The 23,497-nt window shown below is 17.5% G+C and overlaps 1 protein-coding gene across 4 annotated transcripts in view; it reads right to left on the bottom strand.

Moving 5' to 3' along the window:
* Bm9363 (Uncharacterized protein) overlaps nucleotides 1–7,827 on the bottom strand; it is a gene marked incomplete at both ends in the record, with an annotated part of 40,215 nt that extends 32,388 nt beyond the window's left edge. Inside the window, 9 exons of one of the 4 annotated variants that reach the window (XM_043075889.1) lie at nucleotides 525–574; nucleotides 771–795; nucleotides 1,427–1,503; nucleotides 1,733–1,870; nucleotides 2,136–2,170; nucleotides 3,050–3,154; nucleotides 6,309–6,382; nucleotides 6,640–6,778; nucleotides 7,779–7,827. In XM_043075889.1, coding sequence (XP_042931823.1) covers nucleotides 525–574; nucleotides 771–795; nucleotides 1,427–1,503; nucleotides 1,733–1,870; nucleotides 2,136–2,170; nucleotides 3,050–3,154; nucleotides 6,309–6,382; nucleotides 6,640–6,778; nucleotides 7,779–7,827 — 692 coding nt within the window. Of the gene's footprint in view, nucleotides 1–524; nucleotides 575–740; nucleotides 796–1,426; nucleotides 1,504–1,732; nucleotides 1,871–2,135; nucleotides 2,171–3,049; nucleotides 3,155–6,308; nucleotides 6,383–6,639; nucleotides 6,779–7,778 lie in introns of all 4 variants that reach the window. The other 3 variants (XM_043075891.1, XM_043075890.1, XM_043075892.1) reach the window with 3 other exon arrangements.
* Nucleotides 7,828–23,497: the final 15,670 nt, after the last annotated feature.

Below are 23,497 nucleotides of genomic sequence, written 5' to 3'. Positions count from 1 at the left end.
TTTTGATACTTTAAAACTATAAATTTTTTTTTAGCATTCATTTTTAAAAATAAATTTTTTTTTTTTGTGGTTTCATTATTTTATAATCTATTTAATTAAACTTAAATTTGCATACAAATTTAAAATCTAATTTGTTTACTGATTTAAATGATTCTCATTTTTAGCATTTAGTCTATTTTAAATTTAATTTCTAAAAAAAATTTTTTAATTTTTTTTTTTTTTTTTTTTTTTTTTTTTTTTTTATTTTTGTATATTTTAATTAAAATGTTCATGCTTACTTGTATAGCATTAAAATATTTTTGTGTTTATTCAATTTCATTGTTCAAAAATTAATTATTAATTGTTTATTCTAAATTATTTATTTTTTTTCATTTTTCAATTTGTTTACATTCAGCTCACACAATAACTTTAATTAAATTTTTTTAAATTCTGCGAAATTTTTTTTGCTTTTTCTTTTTTTTAAATATTTATTAATTAATTTCTTTTTTTTACAACTTTCTAAAGTAAAATTCAGTAAAACAAACTTTTTCCTTTGTTGTTTTAATTTCTCGATTAAATTATCATTTTGTTCTTCCTAAAATGTCACATTAAAATTTCATTTCGATTATTTTAATTTACAAATTTCTTCAGATTATACTATTTATTACTTTTAATTATAATTGCTCGTAAAATTTTTAATTATTGATTTTTTCTTTTTGTTAAATTTACTTTATAAGTAGAATAAAAAAAAAATGACGTACGTGACGTGACGAGAAATTACTCGTTCTTACCTTTCCGATTCCATTCATTAATGGACTGAAATTAATTTTCGTTCCTTTTTTCTCTTTTGAAATAAAATTTCTAATTTAAATAAAAATTGAAACTTTTCATCAATAAATTATTATTAAATACTAAAAGTCATTGCGTCATACATCTTTTTTTGTTTTTCAATTTTGCATTAAAAATTCATTTAAAAATTTTTTTTGTTAATAATTTTGAAGAAATTAAATTTTAAAATTAAAATATTCAAAACAAAAAAAAAAAATTTCAGTATTATTAATTATTTTCTTTCCAAATTATTAATTCTAACATTCATTAGCCTTCTAAAATTTTTATAATTCATAACGAAATTTCATTTTTTTTTTTTTTTTTTTGAAATTTTATTCTTTTATTTAAATAAATCACAAAATTCATTTTTTAATTTAAAATTAATTTAATTTTAGTTTATATCAATTTTCTAAGAAAAAAAAATGCATATTTCTCAAAAAAAAAAAGAAGAATAAATAAATGAAATTGAAAAAAATGAAATTAAAATTTAATTTCGAATTAACAAATGCAATAATTTTAACAATAATTAATTAATTTGTCATAATGATTATTTAGCAATCTGAAAAAATTGATACAAAATTTTTGCAATTAATTAATTAATTAATTAATTAATGCTAACCTTTGATTTGAAATATTATTTTCCATATCAAATTTCTGGATATCAGTTGATGTTTTTGAGCACTTTTCACTGATAAACTACAATTATATTAATTAAATTAATGTTACTTTTCTTTTTTTTTAATTTTTAAAATAATTGTTTCACATCAAAAAAAAAAAAAATCGTTTTTTTTTTAATACAAAATTAAAAATTAAATTTAATTTTAAGTTTAAATATTTTTTTAAATAATATTTCAGAAATAATTAAAAAGAAAGAAAAACTTTTTTAAATTTAATAAAAATTAAAAAATTATAAAAAAAAACTAACAGATCCATTGTTTCGTCCTTCACTGTCAACTCCACTTTCATTAGCAATTTGCGCCTCAAGCGATATTTGCGCCTCAAGCGATGATAATTTGCTATCACTATGACTACACTCTGTTAATCTGATCGAAGTATCCTTAAACTTAAATATATCATGTTTTGACCTTTGAACTTTAGTATATCATTGGATAAATAATGGAGAATTGAGGGCATAATTGATAATATTTGCATTCGACAAATGCTTAAAAAGTTAATTCCATTTTTAGGCCTTCTTTTTTTTTTTTTTGATTCAATTGAATATACCAAAATTATTAAATCAAAATTTGTTAAAATTATAAATTTAAAAATTCTAATTTAAAAAAGAATTTCAATATGACAAATGCGAAATAAGTTAATTTAGCTTTTACCTTTTTGTGTGATTGAGGCAATATTTGTTGATCAGCTGTAAAATTTAAATCTTCAAAAAAAAAAAATAAAAAAATTATCAATTTAATCATATCAAAAGAATATCATTTATTAATTACTAAATATAGTATTTTAATTTAATTTAATTTGATATAACGAGGGTATATATATGATCTTTTGAAGTACAAAATTTTAATATAAAATTTTAATTCAAATATATTAATTATAATTAAGAATACTTCTCATAATCAAAAACCAAGAAAAAATGATTTAAATTAATTTAATACTTAAATACAAATTTTAATTTAAATAAAAAATATTTTTAAGGAATAATAAATTAATTTCAAAAAAATTTTAATTCAAATATATTACTTATAACTAAGAATATTTGTAATAATCAAAAACCAAGAAAAAATGATTTAAATTAATTTAATACTTAAATACAAATTTTAATTTAAATAAAAAATATTTCTAAAGAATAATAAGTTAATTTCAAAAAAATTTTAATTCAAATATATTACTTATAATTAAGAATATTTGTAATAATCAAAAACCAAGAAAAAATGATTTAAATTAATTTAATACTTAAATACAAATTTTAATTTAAATAAAAAATATTTTTAGAGAATAATAAGTTAATTTCAAAAAATTTTAATTCAAATATATTAGTTATAATTAAGAATACTTCTCATAATCAAGAACCAAGAAAAAATGATTTAAATTAATTTAATACTTAAATACAAATTTTAATTTAAATAAAAAATATTTTTAATTCAAATATATTACTTATAAATAAGAATATTAGTAATAATCAAAAACCAAGAAAAAATGATTTAAATTAATTTGATACTTAAATACAAATTTTAATTTAAATAAAAAATATTTTTAGTGAATAATAAATTAATTTCAAACTTACATTTACCTAACATACGTTGTACCAAATTAACAGTTTTTTCAAATCGTTCCGTAGCATTAGCATATTGTTCACTACTGCTACTGCTAAAATGACGACAACCATGTGCTGAAAAAATTTTTAAATTAAAATTTTATTTTAAATTTAAACAAACAATTAAATTTGTTACATTTAAAAAAAAAAGCAAACAAAACTTTTGTTAAAATTAAAATTTAAGAGAACAATGAAATTTGAGTCATTTAAATTCTAGACAAATCAAGAAAAACAATGATATTATCGTTTCCATAGTGTTGGTTCTTTAAAAAAAAAATTATTTTAATTTATAATTTAATTATTCATTTAAAATTTATAATTTAATTTATTTCTTTAAAATTGAAAATTTAAATTTATAAAAAAATTAATTACACAAGCAATATAGCATTGAAAATTTCAAGCTGATATTAACAGAACTAAAAAAATGAAAGTAAATAAAAATTTTCAATGGAATATTTTAATTACTTATAATTTACGGTAAACAAATAAATGCAATACTATTTAAAACCAAGAAAAAAATGATGATTTAAATAAATTAAATAATAATAATTTAAATTAAATTATATAATACAAAAGAAAATTAAAATAAAAAACAAATAAATGCAATACTAATTAAAATCAAGGAAAAAAATGATGATTTAAATAAAATTAAATAATAATAATTTAAATTAAATTAGATAATACAAAAAGAAAATTAAAATAAAAACAAATAAATGCAATACTAATTAAAATCAAGGAAAAAAATGATGATTTAAATAAAATTAAATAATAATAATTTAAATTAAATTATATAATACAAAAAGAAAATTAAAATAAAAAACAAATAAATGCAATACTAATTAAAATCAAGGAAAAAAATGATGATTTAAATAAAATTAAATAATAGTAATTAAAATAAAATTAAATAATAAAAAAAAAAATTAAAATAAAATCAGTAAGAAATAAATTCATTTTTTATTTGTTAGAAAAACAAAAGTAATTTATGAACTTTAATTAATTATTTTATAGTATTTAATTCATTTGTACTCATTAATTTTATTCGAACATCCATTCCAAAATTTAATTTTTTTACCATTAAATTTTAAAATTATCAGCGATTGATAAGTTTAATTAAATTTTCACAAATTTAATCTTTCTCTGATTGAAAATTAAAATTTGAGTGCAATTTAAATATTTCATTTAATTGTTTCAAATTTCATTTTGAAATGCTAACAAAACCATTCAACTATTACTCATAAAAAATTGATCAATTTTTCAAAATTTCCTTTAATATCAAAAAATTTTTTAATTCATTTGCTTATTTCATTTTACTTTAATTAATTTAAACTAAATTAATTAATTTAATAAATCAATTATTCATATTTGCGAATTAATTTTTGTTTGAATTTCATTTGAAAGAATTAATTTTTTTATATAATCAATTCAATTTGCTTATTTTTTACTACGACTAAAATTTCAATTCGTCTAATTTCTATTTTACAAAAAAAAATTTAAAAAAATTTTTTGCATTAATTCGTTCTAAAAAATCATTCGTTCATTTCAATTCATTTTTTTTTTAATTTTCCTTTTTTTTTTTTTTTGTAATTATTAAATGCAAATACTTTTTTTAGAAAATAAATAATTAATACTTTCTTCAAAAAAAAAAAAAATCAAAAATAATAATTTTATTTAATTAATCAAAAATTTTAAGAGTATATTTCAAAATTATTTAAATATAAAGAAAGAAACATTTAAAAATTGGACGTTTGTAAACATTTGAATTTAATAAATTTGTAAATAACTTTTAGTCTTTTTTATGGAACAAAAAAAAAATAACTTTAAAAGTTCAAAAATTGTCTTTTCGGAGAAAAAAGAAAAATTTGAAAAGTTCAAAAGTTGTTATTTGCATTTTTCAAATTTTAATTTTGTTTGCAAAAAAAAAAAAAACAAAAAGCAAAACTTGTTTTTTTAAATTTTTTTAAAAAAAAAATTTTATTATTTTATAGTCTATTTCGATGATTACAAATGAAAAATTATTTTTTTTTTTTACTAAATGATTTTATTTAATAATTAATAGTAATTCATTTTGAAATGTCTCTCAAACATTTATCATTCTTTTAAGATGTAAGCCGAATTTTTTGCTTTTTTTCAAAAAAAAAAAAAACAAATTTTTATTTTTTCACTTTTTTTGGTTTTTTGTTTTCAGTTGTAAAATTTAAATTACAATAGTGCTTAATTTATTAAATCATTAAAACATTGATCAAAGTGATAAAATCATTAAAACATTGATCAAAGTGATAAAATCATTAAAACATTGATCAAAGTGATAAAATCATTAAAACATTGATCAAAGTGTTAAATTTTAACTGAAATTTTTTACCGACCTGAAATTTCATTCTTTTAAATATTAATTGTTTAATTGATAGGAAATTAATGATAAACAAATAAATAATGATAAAGATAATGAGAAAAGAAAATAAATAATTAAATAAATTAAAATAAAATGATAGCAAAGTGATATTTAATTTAATATAAATTAATTTTGCACATTTTGTCGATAAAAATTTAATATTAATTAATTTTACAGAAATAAATAAAATAAATATATAAATAAATTAAAATAAAATGATAGTCAAAGTGATATTTAATTTAATATAAATTAATTTTATAATTTTGTTGATAAAAATTTAATATGAATTAATTTTACAGAAAAAAATAAAATAAATAATTAAATAAATTATAATGAAATGATAGCAAAGTATTATTTCAAAGTATTATTTAGTTTAATATAAATTAATTTTATACATTAATTTTATAATTTTGTTTATAAAAATTTAATATTAATTAATTTTACAGATTTGTTTTTTTATTTTTAAATTTAATAATTTTAGCTAGGCAATATTTTTATTCATCCATTTTTTTTTTTAGAAATAAAATTTAGAATAATAATATTTTTTAATGAATGAAGTAGTGATATTATTGTTAAAAGTAAAGCACAAAGCAAAGAATTAAAATTTAAGTTTTATTTCAGTTTTATTTAATTTCAATTTTTTCAAATAATACACAAATTTTTTTCTTAAAATTTAGCAAAAAAAATTATTTTGTTTTTAAAAAAAAAAACATTTCGAAATTACTTTCAAAATTATTATTACTAATTTTGTACTAATTTAGCAGTATGAAATTTTATTAAAAATTTTAAATGAATTAAAAATTTTGAGTAAAAATTTAATTATATGAAAATAAGACAAACCAAGTACAACATAAATTGGTTTAGAATTCCAACCTGGTGGACCTTTTAATATACAACCAGTTGTACCATTGTATCTGCAATTTTAATTTTAATTTTTTTTTTTTTAAATTTTAAATTAAAATTAAAATTTTTCATTTTAATTCATTTCTTTATCAATTTATTATCACTTATCATTATATATTAATGTTTTATTTATAAACTTTTTTTTTTTATCCCAGTTTATTTCTCTTTTTGTTTTTTACTGATTTAATAAATAAAAAAAAGAAAGGGGAAGAGAAAAAAGGAGAGAGAGAGAGAGAGAGAGAGAGAGAAAGGAATAAAGTGATAAGACTTTAAGGCTTTCTTGCAATTGTCATCCTTGTAGTATAGGCCATGTGCACCAGGTATAACTGATTGTACGGTTGATAAAAGTATGGAATCATCCTGCTCTAATGGAATATTTACCGGTTCTAACTCAATACGAACCCATCCTGAAAAATATTTACATTGATCTTATCACTGATAACAAATTATATTATCATTTGCTATAATAATGGTATCTTTATGAAGTTAGAAATAGTTACTTCATTTTTTTATAGTTATAAAGTAAATATCTAGCACATTGATCTTATCATTGATAACAAATTATATTATCATTTGTTACATACAGTAGAATGTTTGTGAAATTAAAAATTGAAAATAATCACTTCATTCTTTTATAGTTAATATGTAAATATCTATCACTGAATCTGATTACTGATAACAAATTATATTATCATTTGTTGCAATAGTGATATCTTTATGAAATTAAAAATTGAAAATAATCACTTCATTCTTTTATAGTTAACAAGTAAATATATAGTACATTGATCTTATCACTGATAACACGTTATATTATCATTTGTTATGATAGTAATATCTTTATGGAATTAAAAATTGAAAATGATTACTTCACTTCTTTTATTTAATAAACAAATATCTGGCACATTGATCTTATCACTGATAACAAATTATATTATCATTTGCTATAATATTGGTATCTTTATGAAGTTAGAAATAGTTACTTCATTTTTTTATAGTTATAAAGTAAATATCTAGCACATTGATCTTATCACTGATAACAAATTACATTATCATTTGTGACAATAGCCATATCTTTATGGAAATAAAAATAATCACTTCTTTCTTTTATAATTAATAAGTAAATCTCTAGCACATTAATCTTATCACTGATAACAAATTATATTATTATTTGTTATAATAGTAATATCTTTATGAAATTAAAAATTGAAAATAATTATTTCATTTCACATAGAGTTAATAAGTAAATAACTAATAAATTTATCAAATGTTACTTCTAAAAGATAATATTTACATAATTATGCTAATTAATTATTGTATAAAAGTAAGGGAAATAAATTAAATTTGCGTGAAATATTTGAAATATTAATGAAATGAAAAAAAAAAAAATGAAATTTAATTTAATAATACCTTGTGATGGTGATAATGTGGAGTCTATGATTGAAGGAACGTTATCCATGGATCGTATAGAACCTAAAAAATTATTTAATTTTAAAAAATAAAAAAAAAAAATTTCACATTAAAACATTTAATTAAATGGCAAATAACAATAGAAAATAATACACTAAAATAATAGGCGCAAATGACGCACAAATTAATGCTAAAAGAAAATGAGCGAATGTATTTGAAAAATATTAAAAATAATTTTTTGCATTTTATTTGAATTTTTTTATGCAAATTTTTATTTAGATAAAATTAAACTTTGTAATTTTAAATTTGTCAGTGTTAAAGGATTAAATAAAATTATTTTTTTTTTTTTTATAAAAAGTTGAATTGAACAAATAGTTTAAATTGCAAACTTTTTTTTGTTATTTTTTTTCTTTTTTGAGACTAAAAAAAAAGCAAAATTTTTAAATCTTTAATAGATTATAAAAATTGAAATAAATGAATTAAATAAATAAGTAAATATAAGCGAGGCGAAGGTAACTTTACTCTATTCATTAAAGTATTAATAATTTATTATATATTAGAGAATTATAAATTCTTTAAGTTTTATCTTTGAGATAAATTTCAGTGTCAGTGTATGTACCCAATAAGATGGGTTATTTGGGTATGATAGATTCGAGTATTATCTACCCAATAAGATGGGTTATTTGGGTATGATAGATTCGAGTATTATCTACCAAATAAGATAGGTTATTTGGGTATGATAGATTCGAGTATTATCTACCAAATAAGATAGGTTATTTGGGTATGATAGATTCGAGTATTATCTACCCAATAAGATGGGTTATTTGGGTATGATAGATTCGAGTATTATCTACCCAATAAGATAGGTTATTTGGGTATGATAGATTCGAGTATTATCTACCCAATAAGATAGGTTATTTGGGTATGATAGATTCGAGTATTATCTACCCAATAAGATGGGTTATTTGGGTATGATAGATTCGAGTATTATCTACCCAATAAGATGGGTTATTTGGGTATGATAGATTCGAGTATTATCTACCCAATAAGACGGGTTATTCAGGTATTTTCCATTTTTTAATTTTTAATTTTGCATTTATAAACAATTATACAATAAAGTAATTTTGCAACATTGAAAACTAATACCATACCTTTATGATTAATTGAATTTAATACATTTCAAGCTTTAATCTGATAACATATTGTTATCAAATACTTAATAAGGATAGAAGTGATAATTATCAGTGTTAAAGTATGATATTATCAATATAACATAATGTTATCAAATATTTAATAGGAATAGAAGTGATAATTATCAGTGTTAAGATGTGATATGATAATATCACATATAACGTTTTAATTTTAAGAATTCAATGCGACATCTAAACTTTGATGACAATTATCAATTATTATTACCTTTTTTTTCTTTTAAAACCATTAAATAATTAATCAATTTTTTTTCCAAATTTAAAAATAAAACGATTTCTTGTTTTTTCTTTTTTTTTTTTTTTTCATTTCAAACTGTTAAATAAAAAAAAAAAAAAAGTAATTGAAGATAAAAGTACAAAATAACTGGTAATTTAACAAAAATGATCAAAAAATCGTTGATTTTTTTGCTTAATGACCGTTCTACTCTCTTTTTTTTTCTTGTTAAGAATTGAAATAAACTATTAATTTTCAACTAAGTAATTAAAATAAACTGTTAATTTTCAACTAAGTAATTAAAATAAACTATTAATTTTCAACTAAGTAATTAAAATAAACTATTAATTTTCAACTAAGTAATTAAAATAAACTATTAATTTTCAACTAAGTAATTAAAATAAACTGTTAATTTTCAACTAAGTAATTAAAATAAACTGTTAATTTTCAACTAAGTAATTAAAATAAACTGTTAATTTTAAACTAAGTAATTAAAATAAACTGTTAATTTTCAACTAAGTAATTAATTAAAATAAAAAATTAATTTTCAATTTATTAGTTAATTGAAATGAACTATTAAATTTCAATTAATTAATTAAAATAAATTACTAGTTTCAAATTAATTAATGATATCTCACTTTCGAAATTATAATCAATTTGTGTCAAATTAAAATTATCTTATTTATCACCAAAATTATCTCATTTATCTTTATAAAATTATCATATAAAATTATTTTACTTTCCCTATTAACTTTCAACTAAGTAATTAAAATAAACTATTGATTTTAAACTGATTAATGATATTTCATTTTTGCATTTATAATCAATTTGAGTCAAATTAAAATTATTTTATTTATCAGCAAAAAAATCTCATTTATCTCTATAAAATTATCTGATTTTCCGTTTTTTTAATTGAATTGAAATTATTTTAGTTTTTTATCAAAAAAGAAACGTTCAAATAAGATTGATAATCTTAGATCAATTATATTACTTTAAATAGAAATGAAAACTTTTACAATGATAAAATGATAAATGCTTAGTATTTCATTTCAAGACATTTTCATATCAGTGATTTACCTTTCTAATCACTAAAAGGTAAATTAAGAGAGAGAGAGAGAGACAAAAAAAGAAAAAAAAATAATTTAAAATGATATATGCCAAAAATGAAAAGAAAAATCAACAAAACAATTGTAATAACAAAAAAAAAAAATTTTTTCTCGAGATTACTGATTTTTGATTTAGAAAGAAAAAACATTTCAATTTTGCATTGGTATTAAATGCAAATTAAAGAAAAAATAAACTATAAATAAAATTAAAAAAAAATTTTTTTTAATGAAATTAAAATGTAATAAATGTTAAATTAAATTATGTATAATACAAATGAAAAGAAAAGAAAAAATTCTTTTTTTGCCGTTTTTAAAATTTTTTATTCTAAGCTAAAAAAATTTTCAAATCATTTTAATTATATTATTACGATATAAAATTAATTAAAATTATTAAAATAAAATTTGCAAAGGAAAAAGCAATCATTGTTAAATTAATAAAAGTAATATTGATCAAAGTTTGTATCCCAAAAAAAAAAAAAAAAACTTATAATCTTATAAAATTGAGTATTGGAAATTAAATACTTAATTATTTCCCACACATACACACAGGTAAACGTACCATAAAATAAGTATATTCATTTCTCGCCTTAATTATTATCATTAATTTAATTATTAATTTAATTATCACTGCTAACGATTACAATTTTATTATTACTGATAATCATTACAATGCTAATGATATCATTAATCATTATCATAACTGATAAATTATTAAATCAATTTAGCGAAACTAATTTTATTTTAAAACAATTTGTTTTTTTTCCTTTAATTATTATCATTAATTTAATTATCACTGCCAACGATTACAATTTTATTATTACTGATAATCATTACAATGCTAATGATATCATTAATCATTATCATAACTAATAATACCATAATTATTAAATCAATTTAACAGTAAATATTTTTTATTTTAAAACAATTTCTTTTTTTTTCTTTCATTGATAACATAATTACTCAAATTTAAAATGTAAATTACTTTTATTTGCATTATTGTAAATCTATTAATACACTGAAATAAGAAAAAAGAAATTGAATAAATTGGAATGATAATAGTATTATCAGTAATTAATATAAATAATTGAATATAAAATATCTAATATGAAAATTAAATTTTTAATCAATAATAATGCTATAATAAAATGAAAATGAAATTATTTAAGAAAACGAAAATGAAACGAAAACATTCAATTTTCTACTATTCAATTAATCATATAAACCTTTATTTTAAACAAAAATCAAATTCTTTTTTTCTCATTTTTTTTTTGCATTTTTTTTTTTTTTGTAAAATAAATTATTCTAACCTTAACAATTGTTTACTGATAAAGAATTAAAAAAAAAAAAAAGGAAAAAAAATGCGATTCAAAAGTTTTCATTTTCTCTCTTTTGTCTAAAATGTAAAACCAAATGTTAATGTATGTGTTTGTATGTGTGTATGTGTATGCGTGTATGTGCGTGTGTGTGCGTACGTAAGGGAACGTGAAAGATGAAATTTTTAAAATAATTTTAATCTAGTAAATCAAATTTAAAAATTAAATACATTACTATTATTGTAAATAGTGTTTGCATGTGTATGTATGTGCGTGAGCGTGTGCGTACGTAAGGGAACGTAAAAAATGATATTTTTAAAATACTTTTGATTACTATTATTGTAAATGGTGTTTGTATGTGTATGTGTGTGTGTGTGTATGTATGTGGGTGCGTGTGTATGTGTGTACACGTACGTAACGTGAAAAAACTGAATTTTTGAAATACTTTTGATTACTATTATTGTAAATAGTGTTTGTATACGTTGTGCGTGTATGTGTGTATGTGTACGTGTACGTACGTAACGAGACGTAAAAAATGAAATTTTTAAAATAATTTTAATCTAATAAATCAAATTAAAAATTTAAATACATTACTATTATTGTAAATAGTGTTTGTATACGTTGTGCGTGTATGTATGTATGTGTACGTGTACGTACGTAACGAGACGTAAAAAATGAAATTTTTAAAATAATTTTAATCTAATAAATCAAATTTAAAAATTAAATACATAACTATTATTGTAAATAGTGTTTGTATACGTTGTGCGTGTATGTGTGTATGTGTACGTGTACGTACGTAACGAGACGTAAAAAATGAAATTTTTAAAATAATTTTAATCTAATAAATCAAATTTAAAAATTTAATAATTAGTAAAAGAGGAGGAATTTCAATTTAAAATCAAAAATTCAAAAAACAATTCGAATTAGTTAATGTTTGCTTTTTTTTCTTATTGTTCTCCTTTTTTTTAAAAAATGAAAATTTTAGAATTAACTAATATAAATGAATCGATGATAAGAAATGATATGATATGATATGATTAGATAAAACAATTCTGTGAATGAGTGAACAGAGAAATATGATTGAACATATAAAAATGATTGGGCGCAAAATGTTTCCGCCCAATTTTGATATTCGTAAATTACTCATTCAAAAAATGAAAAAAATTGTGAATGCACAAATATAATTTATAAAAAAATATAAAATAATTTAATTTCATTTGTTAAATTAAATTAAATAATTGAATTATATTCTGTTTGAGAAAAAAAATACAATTTTTTTTTTAAATTTAATTCTTTTTTAACACAAATTTCTTATAAAGTTAAAAAAAAAAAAAGTTTTTCTTTTTCATCGATTTATTTCAGAAATATGATTTTTTCAAAAATTTATTAAATTATTTCAATATTGTTTCCTTTTTAGTAAAATATTCATTTTTTAAAAAAAAAAAAAAACTATAATTAATAAAATGTAAAAAATTATAAATTTAAAACAGAATGATAGATTATACAATTACTTTTAAAATATTTAATTAATTATTCAAGTTCTTTCTTTAAAAAAAAAAGAGTTATAATTAAGATACAAAATTTTTTGGCAAAAAAAAAAAATTAGTTTTTCAATTTCTTATTTTTGAACAATTTCAATTTTTAATAAATTAATAATTAAATTCAAAAATTGTATTTCACAAATAAAAAGGCAACAAAAGGTTTTACAAAAATCATTTCGTTTCGTTTTTTTTTTTCTTTTGACTACAAAAAATTTGAAAAAGAAACAAAAAGTTAAAATTTAATTTTCAACTTTTTTTTCTTTTTCTTTTTGTTTTTTGCTTCTTATATTTGTTTTATTTTTATTGCTAATAATTAAAAATATTTTAGCTATTAAAAATTTTTTGACTTTTTAATAAATTACTATTTTAAAAAATATTTTAATCAAATTTTTTACTCAAATTATTTACTCATAAAAAGCTAAAAGATGAAAATGTTAATTAAATAGTTGGTAAGATAAAAATTTTTGAAAACTAAAATAGTTTTAGTAATAATAACAAAAACAGGATTTAATTTAATTAGTAAAATCAAAAAATTTAAACCAACCATTAACGTGAAAGTACACGTGAAAATCAAAAAACAGACTTTTAGCGTAAAAGTACACGTGAAACAAAAGAATAAAAATTTATTTTTTTTTTATATATTTTAAAATTTATTATCAATGAAATTTTTTCACTTTTATTTTTATTTTTATTATATAAAATTTTTTATCAATTTTTTTTTATATATTTTAAAATTTATTATCATTGACAATATCAACTTTTTCTTTTGAAATTCGTATGTATAATTTGAATTATTACTATAATTATTATTAATTATCACTATTAATTATTATTATTAAGTAACTGATCATTATTATTAATTATTATTATTAAGTATTAGTAAGTTTTAAAAAGAATAAACTGAAATGGTGTGAAATGAAATGAAGTGAAATGAAATTAAAATTCATATGAAATGAAATTAAAATCATTTACTTAATTCATTCAAATTTTAATAGTATAAACTTAAATTTTTAACAGTAATTAAAAATAAAATTTATTTTACACATAATAATAAAAAAAAAAAACTTTTTTGATTTATTTTCTATCAAACATTTATCAATTGAAAATATTAAAAGTTTCCTCTTTTTTTTATCTTTATTTTTATTTCTTATTAAATTTAAAAAAAAAAAAGAAAATAAAAGTATTACTTGTTCTTAACTTGTTATTTTAACCTGTAATAATCAAAAAATAAAATAAAGTTATCACTCATTTTGTATGTCACATTAAATTATTTCGTAAATTTTTTTTTTTTTTTTTGTTTTAATTTATTTTAAATTTATTTACCTTTTACAATTTAAAATTTACTTATCGTTTAATCAACATTTTTTTGCATAAATTTTATTTACCTTTCTTAATTATTTTCAAAAAAAAAAAAATTTTTTTTTCAAATTATTTCGCAAAAATTTAACACACAAATATAAAATTTAATTATAAATTATAAAACTTTAATAATATTTCATCGTTTAAAATATAATTTTAAGTAATTAATTCGTTACTTTTTATTTGTTTTATTTATTTATTTATCTTTGCTATCAGAAAAACTTAACACAAAAAAAAATTTGATTAAAATTTATTAAACTTTAATAATATTTCATCGTTTAAAATATAATTTTAAATAATTTATTCTTTAGTTTTCAGTTGTTTATTTATTTATTTTTGTTATCTCATTATCTTGGAATTTTTGATAATAATAATAAATTTTTTTTCAAAAAAAAAAATTTAATCACATCTATTCAATTTAAACTATTGCAACTTTCTACCGTAACCCTTATCACTTTAACTAAAAAAAAGTGATAAAAAAAATGAAATGCGATTATTTTATTTGCATTTATGAATACGTAAATGTGATTAAATCTTCTAATCACATCGACGTATCAAAATTTTATGTCAGTTTTTTTCTTAATAAAGGTACAACAATTGTTACACACCTGTACAGATTGATTACTTATCATTCGTTGATCATTGCTACTGATAACAAATATTATTAGCATATGAAATTTGCATAAAAGAGTGGTTCATGGGAAACTAAACTAAAATATTATATTTGTTTTATACTCAATCAATTTAATTTGCTAGACGAATTGAATTAAATTAATTATACTATTATCATTTAGTGATAAGCTAATCAATGATAATATTATAAGTATGACTGTTTTTTTTTTCGCTTCTATCACTCTGCTTGCTTTTTTTTTTTTTTTTTAAATATTATTATTTGATTAAATGAATGTGATTAATTTAAAATTGAAATAGTCAAATTAAAAAGACATTTTTGGAATGTAACTTTGTAAAATTGTAGAAAATTAAATTTTACATTCACTTAAATATTTGAATGATAAAATTAGCAAATTTAACAGTTCAATAAAAATGTTAATTAAATTTAGTTTTGCAAAAAATTTTAGAGCAATTTTGAATAATAAAATAATAATAATAATAATAATAATAATAATAATAATAATAATAATAATATAAAATATATAAATTTGAATAATAATAAATATACAAAAAAATTTGAATAATAAAAAAAATAATTTTTAATTTAAAAAAATGCTTTAATTTAAAAAATAAATTAATTTTTGAATAATAAGAAATGAAAAGCAAAAAAAAATATACAAATTTCAAATAACAATTCAATTATTCAATGATAAATTAAATAATTCATTGTTAAATGATAATTTACTATTAAATAATAATTCATTATACAATGCCATAAATTTTAAAATTTCAAAAAATAAAAAAAAAAATTAAGAAAAAAGGAAAATTTGTAAAATACAAATAGACTCGTTTATTAGATTAATTTAAAAAAAAAAAAAAAAAAAAAAAAAATTAAATAAACTACCATTTATGAAGACTGAAAAGACACTGTAAAAGTAATAAATCAAACATTTGAAATAAAAATTTTAAAATAAATTAATTTAAAAATCAAACGCAAAAAACTTTTTTTTTTTTAAACTGTATACAAATGAAAAAATGGGTGACAAATAATTGAAATTATCATTAATCTAACACACAATGTCATATGATTATTTGAAATTTGAAAAAAAAAAAGAAAGAAAGAAAAAGTTTACTGAAAAAATAAAAAAAAAAACTTTTTTCTTTTTTTTTTTATTTGAATGAAAATTTTAATTTAAAATAATAACATATTTACATCTTAAAATGAATTTAAATTCATTTTAGATTCAAAAAAAAAAAAAAAAATGAAATAATTAAAAATAAATACTTTCCAGAAATTCAATTTGAAATTATTTTGCTTTAAAAAAGAAAAATTAAAAATTAAAATTTATGAAAAAAAGGAAATATTTTGCAAATATAAACAAAAAATTATTTAAAAGAGAAAAAAGAAAACAAAAAAAAAAAGTAAATGAGAAGGAAAATTTTAGCAGAAAAATAACTGATTATAAGATTAATTTTTAAAATGGCTTAAGTTCAAACCATCGTAAATGATTGATTCAAATGATTTCAGATCAATCAAATCAATGAATCAATCAATCAAACAATAGAAATTTCAAACTTAAACACTTTAAAGTAATTTTCTTCTTCCTTTTTTTTTTTCCCTCTCTCCCTCTTTCCCTCCCTCCCTCTCTCTCTCTCTCACTTTTGTGGTTTAACCCGGAAGTTAAAAAAAAGGTGGATAAGTGAAAATGTTTGGTGCAACACTTTTGAAACCTATTTTAATTTATTATTTTATAATAAATTAATATTATTTGTAAATATAATGTAAGGTGTAAACAATAGATCAAAGGTTATTATTGAATGAGTAATATTTGTAAACAATGAAAAGATTTGTTTACTTTTTATTTTATTATTTTATAATAATTAATATTATTTGTAAATATGATATAAAGTGTAAACAATAGATCAAAGGTTATTATTGATTGAGTAATATTTGTAAACAATGAAAAGATTTGTTTACTTTTTATTGCATTATTTTATAATTAATTAATATTATTTGTAAATATGATATAAAGTGTAAACAATAGATCAAAGGTAAATTATTGATTGAGTAATATTTGTAAGCAATGAAAAAATATGTTTACTTTTTATTGTTTACTTTTTATTGTTTATTTCTAAGAAATAATTGCTAATAAATGATTAGTAATTATACAATTAATAAAATAATTAAATAATAAAGTTATTTGCTAAAAAAAAAAAAAAACAATTATTTTTGGAATATTTCTATTTCTATACATAAATGAATATTTTAAAATAATTCTCACATATATTTTACTTAAATTTCACTTAAAAATTTTACTTAAAAAGTATAATTTAATATAGTAAAAACATTAATTTGTTCCTAACTAAAAAAAAATGAAAGAAAAAAATTTAATGGAATTTTAAAAATGAAATTTTAGATGTTTAATTTTCATAGTCTCTCACTTCAACAAAATTTTTTTAGAAAAAAAAAAAAAAGAAAGAAGAAAAAATTTACAAACAAGACAAATTTTAAATTTTAACTTCTTTTGCTATCATATCATTGAGAAATGATAACACTTTTTCTATTATATTAGAAATTTAAGAGAAACAAAAAAAAATATTTGCAATTTCTGATAACATTAAATTAATTAATTAATTAATGATAATGCTAAAAGTAAAATTTACATTAAACATTTTAGTGATAAAATATTTTAGATAAATTTCTTGATTTTTTCATAATATAAAAAAGCAAAATGCTTTTTTATAGCTTATCATATTGCTTAAAATGATATCAAATGATAACGATTTGGTGATAATATTCAAATTATATGCATGCAATGATAGAAATAATACTTTGTGCTAAAATAAAACTTACATTTTATCACTAAAATTAATTTAGCTGATAAATTACAGATATTTTAAGTAATTCTAAGGCTTCTTTTTGTTTTTTCATTTAAAATTTCAATATTAAATTTGATTAACTCAATGCTATCAACATTACTTGCTAATCAGCAGTGATAATTTCATATTTATAATTTAAATTTAAAAAAAAAATTATATTTAACAGATGTTTAAGCATTCAAAAAAAAGCACAGAAAAAATGCCCAATATGTCGTTTAACTTTATTATTTTAAATGATAAATTTGCATAAAATTTTGAAATGAAAAAAATTTTCTTAAACATTTACTAAATTAAAAGATTAAAATTATCATTAAAAATATAATCAAAAATTTTTATATTTTCTGCAAAAATTTTTCAATGATAAATATAAACATTTCTTTAAAAATAATCAATAATTAATTAATTAATCAATTCTTTTCGTTCTTTTTTGTTATGCCATTATAGCAAATAAATAAACAATTAAATAAATAAATAAATCATTTTTCGTTTTTTTTTTCTTTTACTTTAAAATAAATATTAAAGGTATTTACCTGATTTAAAATAATAATTTCAAATAATAAAAATAATAAATAGGTAAATAATATATTTAAAATAATAAAAATAATAAGGTAAAATGATAATTAATTAATTAACCAATTCTTTTCTTTTCTTTTTTTTTTTTGCTATGTCATTATAACAGACAAATAAACAAATAAATAAATAAATAAATAAATCATTTCTCATTTTTCGTTTTTTCTTTTTTTTCAAAAAAGAGAAAACAAATATTTTTTTTTTTAAAGCAAATAAATACTGATAGACAAGTAAACAATTAGGTAAACAGGTAAACAATTTAAACAACCAATGCATTATACAAAAGTTACTACTATAATAGAATAAATTTAAAAAAGTGTAACATAATCCATCGGATCAGTTTGCTTTTTCGAATGCTAATAAATAGTAAAATTCGTTTTAACTTCCGAATTCAACAACATCCGATAGACGTCAGATGTCATTCAGCAACATATGTACTCCATCAACTATTTTTAAAATTAAAAATAATTTTTTTCAAAAAATTTATGATCAAATTTATTATTCTTTTTTTTTTTTTGAGCTAAAAGAAAGGCAAAAAAAAATGTAAAATATGATTTGATTGAAATTAATATGAATAGCAAATTAAAATTATAATTAAAAAATTGCTAATATTAGCTAAAAGATAAAGAAAATATAAATTTAAATTTGTTTTCAACAAAAAAAGTTTTTTTTTTTTTGAGATATTTTGTAAACAATTTTAATACAATGAATTATTTTTCTTTTCTTTTACTTTTAATTTAATAATTGATAAAAATGTGTGTGTGAGAGAGAGAGGGGAAAAAAGGAAGAAGCGTTTATTATATTGGAATAATAAATAAATTATATAAATTGTGATATCAATTATTCCATTAATATAATTAATTCATTTCAATTCCAATAATAATTAAAATTATCATTTAATCATTATAACTGATGCAAAATAAGCATTATTAAGCATTTTAATTATCAAACACTTAGCTAGCATTATCATATCATTATCAAACACTTAGCTAGCATTATCATATCATTATCAAACACTTAGCTAGCATTATCATATCATTATCAAACACTTAGCTAGCATTATCATATCATTATCAAACACTTAGCTAGCATTATCATATCATTATCAAACACTTAGCTAGCATTATCATATCATTATCAAACACTTAGCTAGCATTATCATATCATTATCAAACATTTCAAATTGCTGATAAAATTTCAGTAATAATTATTATTAATCTTTTAACAACAATAATAAGAGCAGAAGTATTGTTTTTTAAAAAAAAGAAAAAGCGAAAACACATAAATATGAAAAATTTAACTTTGCTTTGCTCAAAATAATATTTGTTTCACACAATTTCATTTAACAAATTTAAGAATTAATTTGAAACGATTTTTATATTGAACCATTCTTTCTTTTTTCTTTTATGTTTCTTCAAAAAGCAAAAAAAAAATAAAAAATAAAACAAAAAAGCAAAAAAATAAAAAGAAAAGAAAAGTGAAACCACAAAATGTTAAAGGAGTGCTTATCGAGTTTACACAGAACTAATCTTTTCCTTCTTTCTTTCTTTTTTTTTTTTTTTTTTGTTTTAATTTTTTAAATTTAATTATGGCAAGACGAAATGAGAAAAGAGAAATTATCAGTGATCAGTAAAAAGAAGGACGAAATGAATAAGTGAATTATGTGATTTATGATGAATAGAAAGAAAATTATTAGAAAAATATTTGATAAAGTTTCTCTTTCTTTCTCTCTTTTCGAGAAATAAATTAAAATTTAATACTTTAATAAATAATATTAAATAAACAAAAATTTGCATAAAAAAATTAAATTAAAATTTAATGCTACTATTAAATAACATTGTGCAAATAAAAATTTACATAAGAATTAAAAATAAATCAATAAATGGATTTATTTATAATGAAATAAATAAATAATAAATTTTAAGAAATGCTCATTTTTCCAAAATATTAAAAATATGCATTGAAAATTTTTTAATTAATTAAATTGATACTGTGTAAATTTTTTATTAAAATTTATAAATTTAAATGGAATATATGCAAATTTTTTATTAAAATTTATAAATTTAAATAAAATATATGCAATTTTTTTTAATTTATAAATTTAAATGGAATATATGCAAATTTTTTATTAAAATTATAAATTTAAATAATATATGCAATTTTTAATTTATAAATTTAAATGGAATATATGCAATTTTTATTAAAATTTATAAATTTAAATAATATATGCAATTTTTTTTAATTTATAAATTTAAATGGAATATATGCAAATTTTTATTAAAATTTATAAATTTAAATAAAATATATGCAAATTTTTTTTATAATTTATAAATTTAAATGGAATATATGCAAATTTTTTATTAAAATTTTTAAATTTAAATGGAATTTTTATTAAATAATTTTTGCTTAAAATTTCATTTTTTCTTTTGCAAAAACTTTTTTTCGTTTCGTTTTCGTTTATTTCATTTTTCTTTTTTTTTTTTACCTTAGCAAATGTTTGCAAACGGAAATACTTAGGAAAGAGAAAGATGAAAAGTAGGAAGGAGAGAGAGAGAGAGAGAGAGGGACAGAGGGAGGGAGAGAGAGAGAGAGAGGGATTTTTATTGTGAATGATTTCCGGATTCATCTTGGTTATGTTTAAAAGAAATTAGCAAATGTTGCTGTATTATTTGTTGATCCATCAAACTTGAACCTTACAATTTTTTTTCACGTATCCTTTTTTTTTTTTTAGATTTTTAACTTTTTAAATTTTTTAAAAAAAAAGTTTTTTAAAGATTTAGTCTAGTCATTGTTATAAAAGTTTAATTAGCTAAACAAGCATATTTTAAAACAAAATTATTGCATTTTTAAATCTTGCAAAAAAAAAAAAAAAAAAAAAAAGATTTTTAAAATAAATTAAATCATATTTGAATGTGTAAAAATTTTAAAAAAGTGAAAAAAAAAAAGAAGGAAGTAGACATAAATGAAGAATAAAAAATATAAAAATAATAAATAAATTTCAGTTACAAAAAAAATTTGAAATTTATTTAAATTTGATTAAAATTTATTAAAACGGAAATTTCTGTAAAAAATAATGATAACATTTCCTGAAACGGAAAATGAAACGGAAAAATAAATAAAAAGTAAAACTTTTCCTTATCAATAGAAATATATTAGTGATTTAGAAGATTTTATTACTTAAGTTATTCGTCTAGGTAAAAATTAATTTATATTGTAAAATTTGAAGTAAAAGTAATTGATTCTTTAAAGAAATCTCAACTTATGATAAATGATTTGTTTTTTCCTTTTTTTTTTTTGATGAAAAAATAAAAAAAAATAAAATCTTTAAATTACAAAAATGCTTTTAAACGTTAAAAAGTTTGTCAAAAATGCTTTTAAGAAATTCTTTTAATTAATTTAAATATATGAAAATGAAACAGAAAATGAAAATATGAAAGATTTATCGCTAATTTGCCGTTTAAACATTTAAAATACAGAAGAATTCAATTTTGTGATATAAAATTTGAAAAGATTATAAAAATTTTTTCAGTTTAATTATATCATTTCAAACTATTAGAAAAATAAAATATATCTGAAAGGATTTTTTTTTTTTTTGTAAGATTAAAAACAGCGTTTAAATTTTATTAAAGTAAAAAAACAATATATAATGCAGCGTATTATTGTAGTATTACTTTGAATTTGTTTTTTTTTTTTAATTAAATTAAAATAAATTCACACTTTGAAATTTGTTCCTTTTAATTAAAAAAATTTATCAACGATTAAATGCATTAAAACATTTTTTATTAAATAAAAGTATTTAATTTAATCCATAATATTTATTTCAGTTAGAGAATTTCATCATTAATTATTAAATTAATAACAAATATTTGATTACTAAATATAAATTCCTGTATTATAATTATTTAAGTAATCTTTTTTTTTTTAAACTATAAAAAAAATAATACTAGGTGTTGCAGCTTGTTTAGTTTCTCAGAATTATTTTATAAAAAAAAAATTATCATTTAAATAAAAATGATAGGAATATAAAAACTGATAGGATAAGAAAATTTGCAAAAGATATTTAAAAAATCGAAAAAAAAAAGTCAAAAAAATTAACTTTGCATTAAATAATTTATGATTTAATTATTTAATAATTTAATTATTTCTTTCTCTAACATTTATTAATAATAGTTTAAATTGAGTATTAGTAAAATCTTTTTTATAAAACAATTATTTTTGGAGCAAATTTTAACGCTAATCAATGATGCATTTTAATTTCAAATGTAATTTTGTTTATTTAAATTATTTAATTGTTTATTTCAAATTTTAATATCATTTTAATACCTTTCGCAACAATTTAATTTCTATTATAATTAATCATTTAATAAACGAATAAGATTTTATTTTCAAACAGTTGTCAGACTGTAGTTAAAAACAAAACTTTGTGGTGGTAGACAAGAACAGTTGGTTAGAAATTGTCACAGTGATTGAAATCAGAAAAGAAAAAATGTTTAAGCATAACAGAAATAAGTGATAAGTGATAAGTGATAAGAAATGGTTTAAATGCTTTAAAGTAGAAAAAATAAAAAAAAAAAAAAAGGAAAAAAAGAAAAAACGAAATTCAATTTATAGCTTGTACTATTTGAAATTAAAAAGCTAAATATTTGCTTTGCTAATAATTTCTAACAAGCAGTAAGTGAAATTAAAAAAACGAAAAGATATTGTATTTTAGAATTGACTTTTTTGGATTTATTTTAAAATTCATAAAAATCAATTATAAGATAGAAAGATTAATTAATTAATTAAAATGAAAAAAAAGAAAAAGAAATGGAAGGTATTAAGAAAAAAAAAAAAAAAAAACAGAAATTTAGTTTTTTTTTAAAAAATAAAAAAAAAGTATTTTTTTTTCTTGCTTTGTAAAAATTGAAAGATAAAAT

Source organism: Brugia malayi, assembly GCF_000002995.4.
Source record: "Brugia malayi strain FR3 genome assembly, contig: Bm_v4_ChrX_scaffold_001, whole genome shotgun sequence".
NCBI classification, from domain to species: Eukaryota; Metazoa; Nematoda; class Chromadorea; order Rhabditida; family Onchocercidae; genus Brugia; species Brugia malayi.
The sequence above is the reverse complement of the archived record's forward strand: the minus strand, read 5'-3'. Positions and strand labels throughout refer to the sequence as shown.